Source organism: Struthio camelus, chromosome Z, assembly GCF_040807025.1.
Source record: "Struthio camelus isolate bStrCam1 chromosome Z, bStrCam1.hap1, whole genome shotgun sequence".
Taxonomy (NCBI): Eukaryota; Metazoa; Chordata; class Aves; order Struthioniformes; family Struthionidae; genus Struthio; species Struthio camelus.
The window spans coordinates 38,138,826-38,153,583 of record NC_090982.1 but is presented as its reverse complement, the minus strand read 5'-3'; the positions used below and the strand labels follow the sequence as shown (position 1 = coordinate 38,153,583).

Below are 14,758 nucleotides of genomic sequence, written 5' to 3'. Positions count from 1 at the left end.
AGGTACCCAATAGAATGTATAACCTCCCTGTCAGACTTCATGCAAATGAAGTGTCACAGTCAGACACTGTTGGTACAACAATATTATGGCATACTGCCATGAGTTCTCCATGAGATTTAGAGACTCTCCAAAAGAATCTAGTGGACCCTGTATAACGCTTTGAAACAAAGCGGAGAGAATTTACAAACTCTCCGCACTTCAAATTACTTATAAGCTTGGCAAGACATTAAAGAACGAGCTCATAAAAAAGATAAAACTATGCCTATGCACTTGCAATACTGAACAGAAACAGAATTTCTTTGGTTACAGAGCTATTTTTAAAAATTACATAGGCTCTTACTAAATATAGTACCAGAGGGTCTCATTCAGTTCCTACTGGACTGAACAGCAGCCTTAATATTAGTGTGGATAAGAACAACTGCGTTAAAAAAAAGCTATACACCCTAAATGCACACAAAAATATAGTATGCACTTTAATTTAGATGCAACTTTATTAACTCATCAGAAAACTAATTAGCAATAAATCGTAACACCGTGTGTCATCATTCCTTCTTCAACCCGTTCCCCTTATTTGGCAACTGCTGCATGCGCAGTCCACTACTTCAGACCTGGCTCAGCTAGTATTTGCAAAAACTGCTTTCTGTGCAGCTAGAAAAAGGAGTTGGTACTTCACAGTTCCCAGTACTACAGTCGTATTAAGTACAATTACTACTAAATACTAATTACTAAAATCACTTTCTGGGCTTTTTTAGGAGTGTTTTTTTTTTTTTTATTACTAGTATTATTGTTAAGCTCCCTTCCAACTCCAGTTCACCAGAGAAATGATCCCTCAGTGGAAAGGGTCCACGTACTGAACACTGGGTACGGAGTGGAAAGCTGCTCTATTATTATCCCAGCTGACAGAAAAATAGCTGCAACATAAGTGACTTCTGTCAGTCTCAAAATAAAGAAGATCTATTCTAAATAAACATAATGGGTCAAACGTTTAAAATGGACGTGACATTATTTTCTTTATGGAGTCCCAACAAAATGAAAGGTTGAAGAGAATTAATTTTAGCCCTTCCTTATATGAATTTATATTTATAAATATAAATATACATATATATTTATAAATATATATATTAATATATATATTATATTTGATATAATATTATAATAATACAACTATATATAATTATATGTAATAAATGTATTATTATAATTATATGTAATATAATATATTTAATATAATATTTATATTATATTTAATATTCTTATAAATATAAATATCTCATATGATACCATTTAATTATTTTATTTTAAGATGAAATGAAAATATTAAAAGCAACATACTAATCTTAAGGGAAAAGGAAAAAGTTAGTCCTTTATCTTACAGAAAATTTTAATTCTCACTTTAAAAAAAAAAAAAAAACCTTGACTCATATACACTAAAAGAAAACACGCTACATACCTCGTCCATCCACGGTAATACCTATTCCGCTGCTACACAGGCCATGGAATTCAGCTACTCAGTTAAAGCAAGAGTCGTAGGAAAAAAAGAAAACATGTCATTTGCAGTGTTTGTCCTAAGCCAAATCCACCTATTTTTTTCCTAAAATAATTTTTACACAATGTAACTAATGAAATGCCAACATTCACATGAAATAGGTAACTACTTGTAGATAATATAGCTATATATCTAGTACCATTCCATCCTGAAGTTCCACATATACACAAAAATGAAATTTGATTGTAAGAATGAAACACTAGAGTAATTCCATTCTAGTCTTGACAGCATTGTCTCCAGTTATTGTTTTCAACCCTAATACCAATTCTACTTCACTTATTCAAAGTAGCTTCTACAATCGCAGAAAGCGACACTGAATAGAACTACTATCTGAGTTCTATTTTCAAGTAATTTTTTAAAATTGATCCCTAGGTTCGTTTAGACAACTGATTCTTATAAAACAAAACACAGACTTCTAAAGTGAACATGGTCTGCGCTTTTAAACTGAACTGATTTGACTAAGAAATCTACAGATATCTTACAGAGAATCAGTAAGGATTGCCACTGAATCTGTACTAATTACTTAGAGTCAACACTTAAGTCACGGACCCAGCTTCAACCAGATCATACTCGTGTACTTTCACCTTAACTTTTGTCACACTCCAGCCAGCTCTGGAACTTGTTTCACCTCAAATGTTACAATATACAAAAATAAATAAACGCTCAACATCAAATATCATAGAGATTTTTTTTTTTTTAATGAGAAATTATTTCCAGAAAGAAGTTACTGTTTCATTAAGTACACCTTCCATTTCTCTTAAACGCACTAAATAAACGAGCTGTGGCTTTTTTTAAGCTATGCTCACTGTTTTATTTGAAGAAATGTGACATTTTACCTGAGTTTTTGGCAGGACAGGGGTGACACGGCTCCCCAAAACCATAGTCAGGATTGGCACAGCAACATTCAGACTTTGTCACAGCACCAGGGAAAGGACGGACACATGCTCCTTTTTTGATGCCTCCATAGCATGTGCTGCGCATATGAGTATCTAAGAAAGGGCAAGCAAAGAAATAATTTATGTCCTTAGGCTCTGAGTGAAATTAATGCATACTATTCCAATGGGAGCTAGAAAGCAAAATCCTGTTCAGCATTAGCTACATCTGCGCTCTTCTGCTACAACAATTCCGATGGCATCCTCGAGGCCAGTTCTCACACAGGTTAGCTCTTGGAACGCTCCACCTAAACTAGGAGATTGTGGGCAAACTTAAGAGCATCCCTGGGACCCACCAGAGATGACCCACCACTCTAGAACAGCTTTGTAAATCCATCAATATGTATATCAATAAGAAACAAAGAATAGCTTGTACCACCATAACATGACTCTGTATTCCCTTTAGAAAGTACTGCAATCATAACTTGGACACACAGATCTCTTAATTACTTCTAAAATGCTTCTTCGCATAGGATAAATCCCTACCAGCACCTATCCCAGGTGCTGGTAATCTGGAATGTTGTCTATTTCCAAAGGCAGGACTATAGTCTCTTACTACATGCATAGATTGTGAAAAGAAACACAATTTTAAGAGGCTCTTGAGACCAGCATTTATGTGAGATTGTTAGTCCTAACAGAGTTAAAGATAATCTGGCACTAATATTGCATTAGGGGTAGGATATCAAAGAAGTCCCGCCACCTGCCCAGCAACAGTAATTCAGTAATTCTCACCCGTGACCAAGTGGAGTGGGGAGAGCAGCACTAATTTGGGTATGAGAAATTTCAAGAGATTTTGTCACAGAAAAAGTCACTGTGGCAATTACAGCGCCACCTTTTGAGAAAGGATTGCAAATGATGGCCAGAACACACCACCACTCATACACACTCATGCTCTCACACAAAGGAAACAATGCCATAAAAAACAGCACAGACCCACAGCTGGGAGACTCTCTTTACCATGTGCATATTGCCAGTCTGGCAGTTAATTTGGTCGGGTAAATCAATTTGGCTAGCTTCACCACCAAGTAGCAGTATGATGCCTCCTCCAAGGGCAGGCCTTTAGCCTTACCTTTACAGGTTATCACCATCTGCTGCTGCACTATAGTTACCCTAAGACTTACAAGAATCTCTCTGAGACGCTTTCTAGGTGCTCCCCCCCTCTTTGGTCATTCCGGGGTTAGATGCCCGTTGCATTTTTGTTCACAGAACAATACTGGACTTCTTTTAACAAGCACATGAGTTGACACTCCATCTAAAATTGTATTTGCAAACTGGAGGATACAGCAGAGGCAAACAGCCTTAATTTTAGTCCCTATACTTCTACAGGCACTTGTGAGAACTACAGAAATACCCTGTGTTTCAGGTATCTCTGAGGACCAGGCCAAAACATGGCTCGTCTTCATGATCCCTATCCATCTCCCAGTAAAACTACTACGCACTGTGGCCTGAACACGAGCCTGGGTGCACTTAAACCGAGAGGGCTCTGACACAATCCAGCTAGATGCCTACTTAAAGCTGGCCCCAAAACAACAAGCATAGGTTGCATGAAAAACCTTATTACAGTGGAGGAATATCCTGTGCCAATCCCAAAAAGAACTGGCAATTCCTTACGTGTTCTGCCTGCTCTTTGACCGCTATAAACTGGCTCCTATAAAATGGAATAGCCTGCATATAAATTATTTTCTCTTGCATTTGGTCTCCCATGGAACAGACAGTTCTGGAGCACGGTTAAATGGGGCCCAGATTTCAAGGATCGTCTCTTGCCAAGAGCTTTTGAGAAGCCAATGCAATTTGCTTTCACTTGACAGCAGGAAAAGATTTTTATGCTTGACAACAATCAATTATATTTGCACAAGAAACGCATGTTCAAGTACCCTGCAAAATCATTAGTTGTACCACACCCTTTCCGCTCCACCTCTAGAGAGTCCAGGTGCCACTCTGCCATGAGCAAAAGGGCTTGGCTCACTGGCCTCTCACAGAAGAGAGGACATCCCCCCCATCTACATGCTTGGGAGAGAGCGGAGAAGGAATGCAAGTGGCACCACAGGAAACTGCCAGGAAAGAAAAGAGTGGAAAGCATGAAAGAAGGCCGTTAAAGATGCTGGGGGAAGCTACAGCTGTACTGAATACAAGAAGGCAGCAAGTGCTTTTCCTATAAAATGTTTATTAGAAGAAGTGTAGGGAATTCGGGTAGAGTCGCCTAACTAATTACAGAAAAAGAATACGCAGACCAGTGGCAGAAAATGAAGTGATTTATTGTGGGGTGGAGGAAGGCAGGGGCAGGAAAGGATTTGGTTATGATGAAGAGAAGCAGAGACTGTCTGGCTCCCCTCTGTGCTGCAGCGCACTGTTTTCAGAGCGTGCAGAACAGGCCTATTTGTGATCTTCGCAATTTAGCCTTCTAAGGCATTTTGAAGTGTCGCAGTAGCTTTCATCGTGAAGAGGTCAACCACTGCATGCCCTTACAGATCTTGATCAGAAATTATGGATTTGCTCACGTTGAAGAGCTACAACCACAAAAGAGCACAAAACCCACATCTTCCAGAAGTAAAAGCCCAGATCAGGCATTGCTGTTATTCCAGCATCAAACAACATTGGATGGTGTAACTGAATTAACATTGGAAGGGTATCTTCAACCCCATGAGCCCTGATAAATCCCCATCTAGACCTCTCTGCCAACTCATGTGCTCCAGCGTGCGTCCAACGACCCATCAAGTAGACCTATAGAAAGGGCCATAGCCACAAGTCTCCTCTACAGCCTTGCTATTATCACAGTGACAGCCATGTTATGAATGGCAGTGATTCACAAAGCCCGTGCAGGATGAAAAACGGTTCCCCAGAACCTGGACCACGTCCAGGATGTGCTGTCCTGTCCTCCGAGCAGGACAGCACGAAAGTCCTCCATGGGCTGTGCTCCCTCTGCTGATACCAAGGATGAGAAGGACAGCCATTGCTCAGTCCATGGCTAAGTTACTGAAGGCACCTTGGCCACGCTCAGGTTCCCTTTATCTTGATGGTTCTGAGCATGCACTGACAGACCTGGGCTACTCTCCGTATATGGTTTGATCAGCCCTAGTCTACCAATTTCAGAATGCTGGAGATCTTATTTATGCCCTGGGCCAGGATTTAGCATTGGTGCTGGTGCAGCAGCATGACCATTTCTGGGCTTTACTCCACTGTTTCCTAGAGCATCCTCTGGTCATGCATTTCTAGACTCTTAAATTTTGTGCTGTAGTACTTCAGCATGAGCAACTCTGTCAGCATAGTATTCGTGCCCAAGGTCTATAAGGCTGTGGAGTGGTTGACCCACACTCAATGAGAGCCACTGCATCCTTCAAGATGCTTTAGAAGGTGAAATCGTGCAATGATCATGACAGCCCTTTAGGGCACAGTTCTGCAAAATAATCATAGTAGCAGAAGACTCAGCTATTTTGTCCTGGATGGCTATGGCTATGGCTCTGAGCAGAGATGAGAACTGCAGATTAATTTGTAACTAAAAATACCTCAATAGAGAACAAACAACCCTGTACAGAGCTACAGCAATAGCGGAGTTGAAGGTCTGAGATGATACACACAAGCACACTAGCACACAGCTGAAGTATCTGAGCGTGAAGCTGCAGACAGAAGTATAGGCAAACCTGAAATGTCTGCAAATGCTGGTTTGGCTCTAAGCATTCATCTAACTGGCCTTTTCCAAGCTGTATACGTTCCCCTTTGCTGTATATATTTTTTCCAAGCTTGTATAACATCTTGTGGCTGATTTTGCCATACTTATTAATGTTAAATAAAAAAGCAATTTATTCTATGAATAGTCCCACCAGAATCAATGGCACTATTCACGAAATAAAATACTGTTGAAAGTGAGAGTGACAGAATTGGACTGTAAGGTGCTTTGATTTTATATTTTTGCTAATTGCCTAGCACATTTGTGGGAACACTATTAAAATGAAGCCCCATGTAACTTATTAACTTTCAGACTACAGACATTTCTAGCAGGAGAGCGTCTGAAAAATATTACTTAGCTCATGCAATATATGAAACAAAATAGCCAGACAGAGAATTCCTGTAGCTAACACAGCATATATAAAAAAGAATTCTGAACAGCAGATTGGCTCTGAAATCGTGTTCTGAAGATCATATATGAGAACATTTTTGTTATGCAATATTTGAAATCTCCTATGTTACTTTATGCCTGGAATAATTACATCATCTTTTTAAAGTTAATTTTCCAAATAAATCATGATTCTGCCTCATGATTTTTGCCATATTGAGGATATTTCCTATTGAAAATGTACGAATTTATGGTAAATCTTAAAGCTATGTGACATGTGGAGTTGAACATTTTCAAATAAAAATCCTCTTCACAGCTGATGGCAAACTAGTGAAGTCCTTAGCAGCTACAAGTGTGGAAGCAATAGGCAAATGGGAACACAGAAAACGGAGCACTGAATTGACTCTTTTCAGCAGCATCACTGACAGAGGTGAAGATTAGGCCAATTTGGACCACAAAAGGTGCTGAACAGCTTGTACTCACTTGGTTTTGCTGCTGTGCCATTAAGCAGTGAAATTTCTCCATTAAAAACAGTACACCAAGGCCTTTCGCATCGTGTATGACTTTTCACTACTATTCTCCAAACATTTAATAAATCAGGAAAAAAAAAATTTCAAAGTGGCTACTACATCTGAGAATGTAATCCTGTTTTTGTTGGTTCAACCTTTAGCACAGTTTTGCTTACTGAAAAACACACATTTATTTAAAACACCAAAAAGAATATCGGATATTTGGGTTACAGTTGAGGGTCCATAAAGGTGTTTGGCTATAACTTTTTTTTCTTAAGCCCCAAGTTAAAGCTTTAATAGTGTGTTTATTAAACTGAACTGAAAACAGAGAAGGTCAGCTTACACAGGTACTTCTGTACTAGATTTTAATTGATGAACTTCTGCAGAAGTTAAGTTTTTATTTTAAACAGAATGATACAGTAACACAAGGATACAGTATCCTGAATCCCTTCGTTGTAAGATAATGTCCAAATATTAGGATGAAGTATGACTTTCCTCGATCTAGACACAGGTAGGACATATGTGCTAAGTCTCATACCTTTGCAGTTACAATCATATACCTGGTTAACGCATCTGACTACCGCACAGCTAGGCAAGCTGTTTGCTCACTTGCAGTGGTGCATGGGACTTCTTTACTGCTCAAAGAACCTGTTGGACACCGTGACATATCCAGCTGGTCTGATCCAATACCAGCCCCAATTACAGCCTAGTTACCAGGAGTATCCAGCACACAAGGTCAGTACCGAAAGAGAAGCTAACGTGCTGTGCTGCTGCTAGAGGTGCACCCTCCGTTCAAGGCTGCCCCATTCCAAGCACGTTCCTCTGCTGAAACTGAACAGCAGCACACCATGCTTATTTACGGACCCAGCCTCGGGCCACCAAAAAGTGGAGATAACAGATAGGTTCATAAGCGGAGAGAGAAGAAGCTTAAGAGATACAGCAGATATGATCTTCTGATATGCAGGAGAAGGGGAAGATGGAATACCCTGTGGATAAGTCAGAGTCAGTTTAAAAACTCTGCAGTATCACATTCCATAGCGCATACAGTCCCATTGTTCTCAAGATGTTTTTAACGCATACATCCCCCTGTACCCTCATCCACAGCAATCAGCACAAAATAATGGATTGAATACCTCTTGCCCTCCAGCTGTCTTTATTCTTCATCAGTTTGAAAACACTCCATTTTTCCTGGGGGCGTTCTAGCACAAAAGGTATGCTATGCCTTGCAAACACTCCTGATGAGAGCTGGGTGAAGAACCTGTTAATTGTCAGCTAGTAATACGTGAGGGGGTAAGAGGCTGCAGCTCAGATTCTGTGACAAAAGGTTATTTATCAGTAGACTAGCGAGGAAGTGCCTCAGAAAACAATTCTCTCAAAGAGAAACGTCAGGAAGAGTGAAGCTACATATTGTAAAGTTTAATTTATAGAAAAAATAGGTAAGCAAGAGGAGGTGCCAGTCTAATTTCACAGAAAGATTTAAGCTTCTTGCCTTTTAACATTGAGTTTAAAGTACAGCATAATGTAAGATTTTCTAATAGCTATTAAAAATGATATTTGAGTTCACAGATACAAGACTATCTAGTTTTTACTATTTTTCCTTCTAGAGTTTTGAACACTATGGTACAGAAAGAATAACGTTTTCACATTAAAAAAAAGAGAGTGCAAAAACATCAGTGTCTCAACCAAAGGATGTACTTGCTTTAGTGATTTGGAGTGGATGATGCAGAAGTGAATACGCGTATGTATGTATGCATAAACATATATATATATATGTACACACATGCACACACACACATATGTACACCAACAAAAAATGTGACAGAAAAAAAGCCAAACACATCAGTTTGACGGGAGAACAGTTCCTCTTTGATTAATCCTTTTAATTCTAGAACTGATGTTAGCATAAATGAAAAGGATGCCATTTAATGCGTTTTCTTCATTTGACAACCTGATTCTTTCTTTCATTTGACAACACTTGCTTTTCAACGAGAAAACAATCTCCCTTACCTACACACACACGACCATCAACTCCAACCGCCAGGCCAGGTGGACATTCACACCGAAAGGATCCTTCAGTATTTATGCAATGACCATTCATGCAAATTCCTGATGTCTGGCATTCATCAATATCTGTCAGGTAGAAACATAATTCAAAAATCTATTTGCAGCTTTTACGCCTATGTTTTTAAAGCATTACCTGATATCTTTGTGATACCTGAGGAATCATTAATGTATCACTGTTTTGTTTCTAATGAATTTTCAGCTTAAAATTAAACTAATCAAACTTCCAACTGTGCATTTAAACAGTTTTCAGGAAACCTGTATGGAGTGGAGAGGTATTTCATACTCCACAATAAGCAAAATAAGTGATAAATCTTCTCCCTTGTGTTCCTCCATCTCATGATACTACAACTTTGCTTTAAAGTCTGGTTAAGGAAGCATTAATTACAGCTTAACTTTACAATGGTAAATGTTCATTTCAAAGATCTTTTCAATGGTCAATGTTCATCTAAGTGACTGCCCATTAAGATACTCACAATTAATATAAATTGTTCAACTTTAAAGCAAAAAGCTAATGTATTTAGATTATTTTGCACCTATTAGAAATGATTCAAGCCCAAACCTACTTACAGTGGCAGCAATAGGTATCTTCTACTAGGCCCGTTTAATTGAAGCAAAATCAGACTCCACTCTTAAAATGTTTAACGCAACATTTTAATGACCTCACTTTAAAAAGTTTGTAATACTGTATGGCAGATATATTGTCTTAAATATTAAAGGCTCTGGACTGCCAGAATAGTGACACGGAAAAAGTATTTGTGCATGCTTATCAACGTAATATCTTTCAAACCTTTTCAACCTCCCATATTGCTGCTCGCTTTACCATTTCATGAAGGGCATTCAGATTTTGCTGCAGCTACAATGACTCCAAGATGCTTCAAAAGCTAACTTATCATCTATTGCTGCTCTCACACCACTATTAAATAATTCAGTTATTTCTTCCTGGAATTCAAAGACCTATTTTTATGCAGTTTAAGACATCTACTGTAATAACTTAGCAAGGTATTAGTATGATTAAATCCATATGACAAAAGATTGCCATTCTTGCATGAATGAATGGACAGGAAAAGCTGGTTTCAATCAAGATTGCCTTAATGTGTTACCCCACAATTCTACATACCGGTACAATAACGCCCATTTGGAGCCAGAACAAATCCTGGTTTGCAGATGCATTTAAAACTCCCATCCTCGTTTATGCACATCCCGTTTAAACACATGTTGGTAGTGGTACACTCATCATGGTCTGCAAAAAGACACAGAACATGACACAGTATAAATACATACTCTGGAAAGACGTGGCAAAGATCCTCTCATCTGAAGACTAATTTCTAGTCACTCAAGTATTTGACAAGCTCTCAGTCTACAGACAAAGCAGCAAGATTTTTCACCCATCTCAGTCAGAATTACTGTGCATACTTCAGCAGACTGGGTATGGAAGAATCAGGTGTATTTTTCTTCCTTAGCTGAAAAGATAAAAAGCTTCAATCACGTGAAGGATTTCAGAACTTGTTGCAACAGGTTGTTTATCTAGGAAGCTTCTGTGACGTAATACAGACAAAATCAAAAGCATGAATTTCTTCAGCAGCAAACGAAACACCTGCTATGAAGCGTTGGGGAAAATGCTGTTCCTGGGACTGGGTCATCACCTAGGTCTCTTGATGAGAGATGTAGCTTCAGAAACAGAAATCACTTCAAGTTATCTTTGGAATCACGAAGTTCCGTAGAGTGTCTGCTGGACTGCAGAGGCTGTAAGTTCACCTCATGCCAGATCTTATTTCACTAAATGTAATCCTTAATGATCAAAAGCACTATGAAGTACAGTCCCTAGAATCACAAAGCTAGTCTCTGCCAGCATTAAGAAGAATTCTTACCCACACAATTTTTTCCATCTGTAGTTAGTTCAAAGCCAGCATTGCAAATACACTGGAAACTTCCATCAGTGTTTACACACCGACCATTTTTACAAAGAACACCATTCTGGATGCACTCATCTATATCTAAGTTTAAAAAAAAAAAAAAAAAGAAATTACATAATTAGATAATTACCATTGATAAGATAAAAATCCATATAGTAACAATTACTGCTTTGAAAAATGCAGGCACATTATCTAAACATTACTTAGAAAAAACTTTCCAAAGATGGGAAGAAATCATTCTTATTCCATAAGAGATATAATAAATATTATTTTAGACTTGTGCGACACACACATATATGTATGTATATATATATATATATAATATATATATATATTTTTCCTTATTTCTTTGTAGAACTCCCAGCTGGAACATGCTGGCCTTAAGAGTAACAGATATTCCAGAACGGAATGAAAGTCAGAGACAACAAATTAAATGACTATTTTATCAACAAAACAAATGCATGGTAGCCCAGAATTAGAACTTCATTAATATAACTCTTAGGATTTACTGAAATAACATTACTGACTATTTTTGCATTCCAACAGAGTCTGACATAAAACGTCAGAACATTAGTAAAGTCAGTAGACATGAAGTAAATTTTCTTACCAATGCAAGCTTGCTTGGTAGGAGTTCTCTGGAAACCTGCGTGGCATTTGCAGTAATAGGAACCAGGTGTGTTGACACAGTCTCCATTAGAGCATGGGTTTGATGTGCATTCATCAACATCTGTTGGCAACAGAGAAGAACATTAGAAACTTCACAATGTATGCAACATTTTTTTTTTCCATTTTCAACTGGAATTTTCAATTGAGAGAGACTATAATTAACATTCAAATGCTAAATCTTAAAACTTGCTCTTGGTGCAAAGTCACGACTTTCCTATTAGCATGCAGTTGTTCTTAATATAAATAAGCAGCCATAGTTTGAAGAAATGAAATGCTACTGCATCATTTATATCTATCTTGAAGGACAGAAGAAAAAACACCTGTGAGGATTTTGAAGCATGAAATCTGACAGTTACCTAGTAGAAGTGAACAATTCTTTAGTCAACACAATATTCATTTAGCTGAATGATCGATCATTCGTCTTTGGAATAATACCAATACAATAAAAATGTGGCATTTAAAAACAGGGATCACTTAAAAATAATAATAATAAAAAACTATTAAATTGTGAGTTTATTGTAGAAAAGTGAGGAGGGGCCACAAACCAGCAGGAGGGATTCTTAATGAGACCACAGTTTGTACAACACATCTCAATTATTTATGCCCCATTGCATCCTCAACCCCAGCCTCTGCACTTGAGTGGTGCCAGATTTAATCTGGCTTTTCCCAATAACGTACCTTATTCTGCTTTCCAAATGGTTTTAGTATTTGGGTGCAGCCAGACACACTTTAACCACTGTAAATCTTATGTAACTGCTCAGAAATTTCATCCATTTGACATACAGCTCTGAAATCTTTACTCCTTTCAAGAACCTTTCCCAGATTGGATCCCCACTGGCTTGCAATGAGTCAGCTGTTACTTTGGCCTGGTATGGCTATTCTCAACCCTAAAATAACACCGATTGTTACTTCCAATTATATTCCCCTAAACCCATCTGTAAAACTCTTGGAGGTCCCTGTTCCCTGCCTTCCTTAATCCTAACAGCCTCTCTGGGAGCAGAGTAAATGCAGCCCTCTGTTCTGGCAGGGAGGACTGCCTGCTCAGCAGTCTGTCCTGCAGCTACCACAGGACAGCCTGAGCAGCTTCTCTATTACAGATACACTCACAGATTACAAACTGAATGGATCCCTGGATGAAACCCCCCATACATATTCCTGTACTTTCTCTACCACTCACCTTTGCCAACTTGACCTTTTCCCCTGACTAGGCCCTCCATTTCATGTTTAGGTCCAAAATGGTCTAGTCTCTTCGTTTACGCGGGCTTTAATATCACAAAGCTGATGCTGATTTGTGTGGGTTCTTGGAAATCATCTACTGACAAGCTGACACAGGAAGCAAGGTCTAAGTCAGGCCACTCCTGATCAGTTCTCAGCAACGACAAATTTACCGTGCGTTCTGCGGTGTAAGTCCTCAGCAATTCAGGAAAACCAAAGGATAGTTTTTCCCTGGAATAGCTTTGCTGATCATTTGTATCCAACCCTCACCAAGTCTAGTTTGAAAGTTTATTTCGTTAGATCTTCAAAATAATTGGATAGAATGAGAAATTACACCTATAAGCAGATTTATTTATCCGTTAAATAAATGTGTACTGAAAGTGTTATACCATGGATGACTTGAATCTAAAAATGGCAAAAGGTAATGGCAAAAGGTTTGTTTTGTTCCAACTAAAGCATAAACAAGTCCGTACACTTCACAGGATTTAACGTGTGAATGCATACACAGTCAAAACTAACAGCATTTATATACACGTCAAAGAGATCTAGGGTTATCCAAATCAATGATTTAGTGAGCTGACTTACAGCACTACTGGTGCCTAGATACAATCAGACCTTTTTGGGTAAACAGTTAGATGAATAAAGGCAAGCAAAATGGATCAAATACCTCCTCTCATACAAAAACCTATTCGGCTCATTCACATTTGCATTGGCAGCTGATAACAGCACTCCAGTAAAACCACAAGAATGAAGCAAGATAAAGAAAAGAGAAATGCAGAGTGTTAAATTCAATGAAGAAAGCAGTAATTGTATCTGTTTTTCATCTTAGCTACCTGCATATAGTTGAGTAAGCCTTACTACTCTTTATACTGCAGGAGACTGTACGTATTTGATAAGTAGCTTCTTGCTCTCACACTTCTCTGCCGTTCCCAGCCATTGAGAAGCTCTGTTCTCATGAGCACTAGAGTGGGTATTTTGGCTCAGTGCTCAGGCAGTATAGGGAGCCGAGGAGAATCACACATAATTCCTGCAGAACAAAGTCCTCAACTGTAGATCTACTAACAGTAGTGAAAACTCTAAATCACATTTTTCCATGAACGTTTTGTCAAATGTCTCAATCCGAGTGACTTCTACTATACATTTATCTTGCTTTAATATAAGGGAGGACAGAGGGAACTTATAAATAATAGATATATCACTCCTCAATTCTGTTTAGTTTTCCTACAGAGGATGACATTTATGACTTTTTTAGGATAGGGATATGGGCTTCAACTTGCTTAAACTGTTAAAGAAAATCCGTGCATGCTAGAAATAGATCTCACCGCAAATTTATAAATTCTACAGTAGGAAGGCAACAGTCCTCTATGAAATAGCTGACTTAAGCTTAGAAAGTCCTTTCAAAGCCATTTGCATAGACAATTTCTGTACAAAATATGAACCCTGAGATGTTCTTTTCTTTTTTTTTTCTTTTTTTTTCTTTTTTTTAAGTTGTTGATAAAAGAGGGAAATGACAAATATGTGTTAACATAAAGAAGCTGTTGGCTTTGAATTGGTGTTGCAAGCATGTATTTCCCAGTAGGGTAAATAGGAAACATCTGAGACAGATATATTTAACCCATTTCCCTCAGTCTCACAATACATGCCTCCGGTACCAAACACTTCCCTTTCACCACTTATATCACATACATCTCCACTTTTCAGCATTTCATCTGCAACACACGTCAAAATTTCACTAGACACAGTGGGGAACTTTCAAAAGCCCCTTTAAGATTGACTGTGCAGAGTTTGAAGACAAAAAACAGAATCTGAAATACGGAATTCTAGTTGTTTCACAAACACAAAACCCAAAACACAGCTATGGG

General features: G+C 38.4%; 1 protein-coding gene across 1 annotated transcript in view; it reads right to left on the bottom strand.

Annotated features, from left to right (window-relative positions):
• LOC104150271 (fibrillin-2) overlaps positions 1–14,758 on the bottom strand; it is a 181,816-nt gene that overhangs the window by 92,933 nt on the left and 74,125 nt on the right. Inside the window, exons 12-17 of the mRNA XM_068928296.1 lie at positions 11,623–11,742; positions 10,971–11,096; positions 10,220–10,342; positions 9,046–9,168; positions 2,383–2,535; positions 1,451–1,504 (exon numbers count right to left, since the gene is read on the bottom strand). Coding sequence (XP_068784397.1) covers positions 1,451–1,504; positions 2,383–2,535; positions 9,046–9,168; positions 10,220–10,342; positions 10,971–11,096; positions 11,623–11,742 — 699 coding nt within the window. The remainder of the gene's footprint in view (positions 1–1,450; positions 1,505–2,382; positions 2,536–9,045; positions 9,169–10,219; positions 10,343–10,970; positions 11,097–11,622; positions 11,743–14,758) is intronic.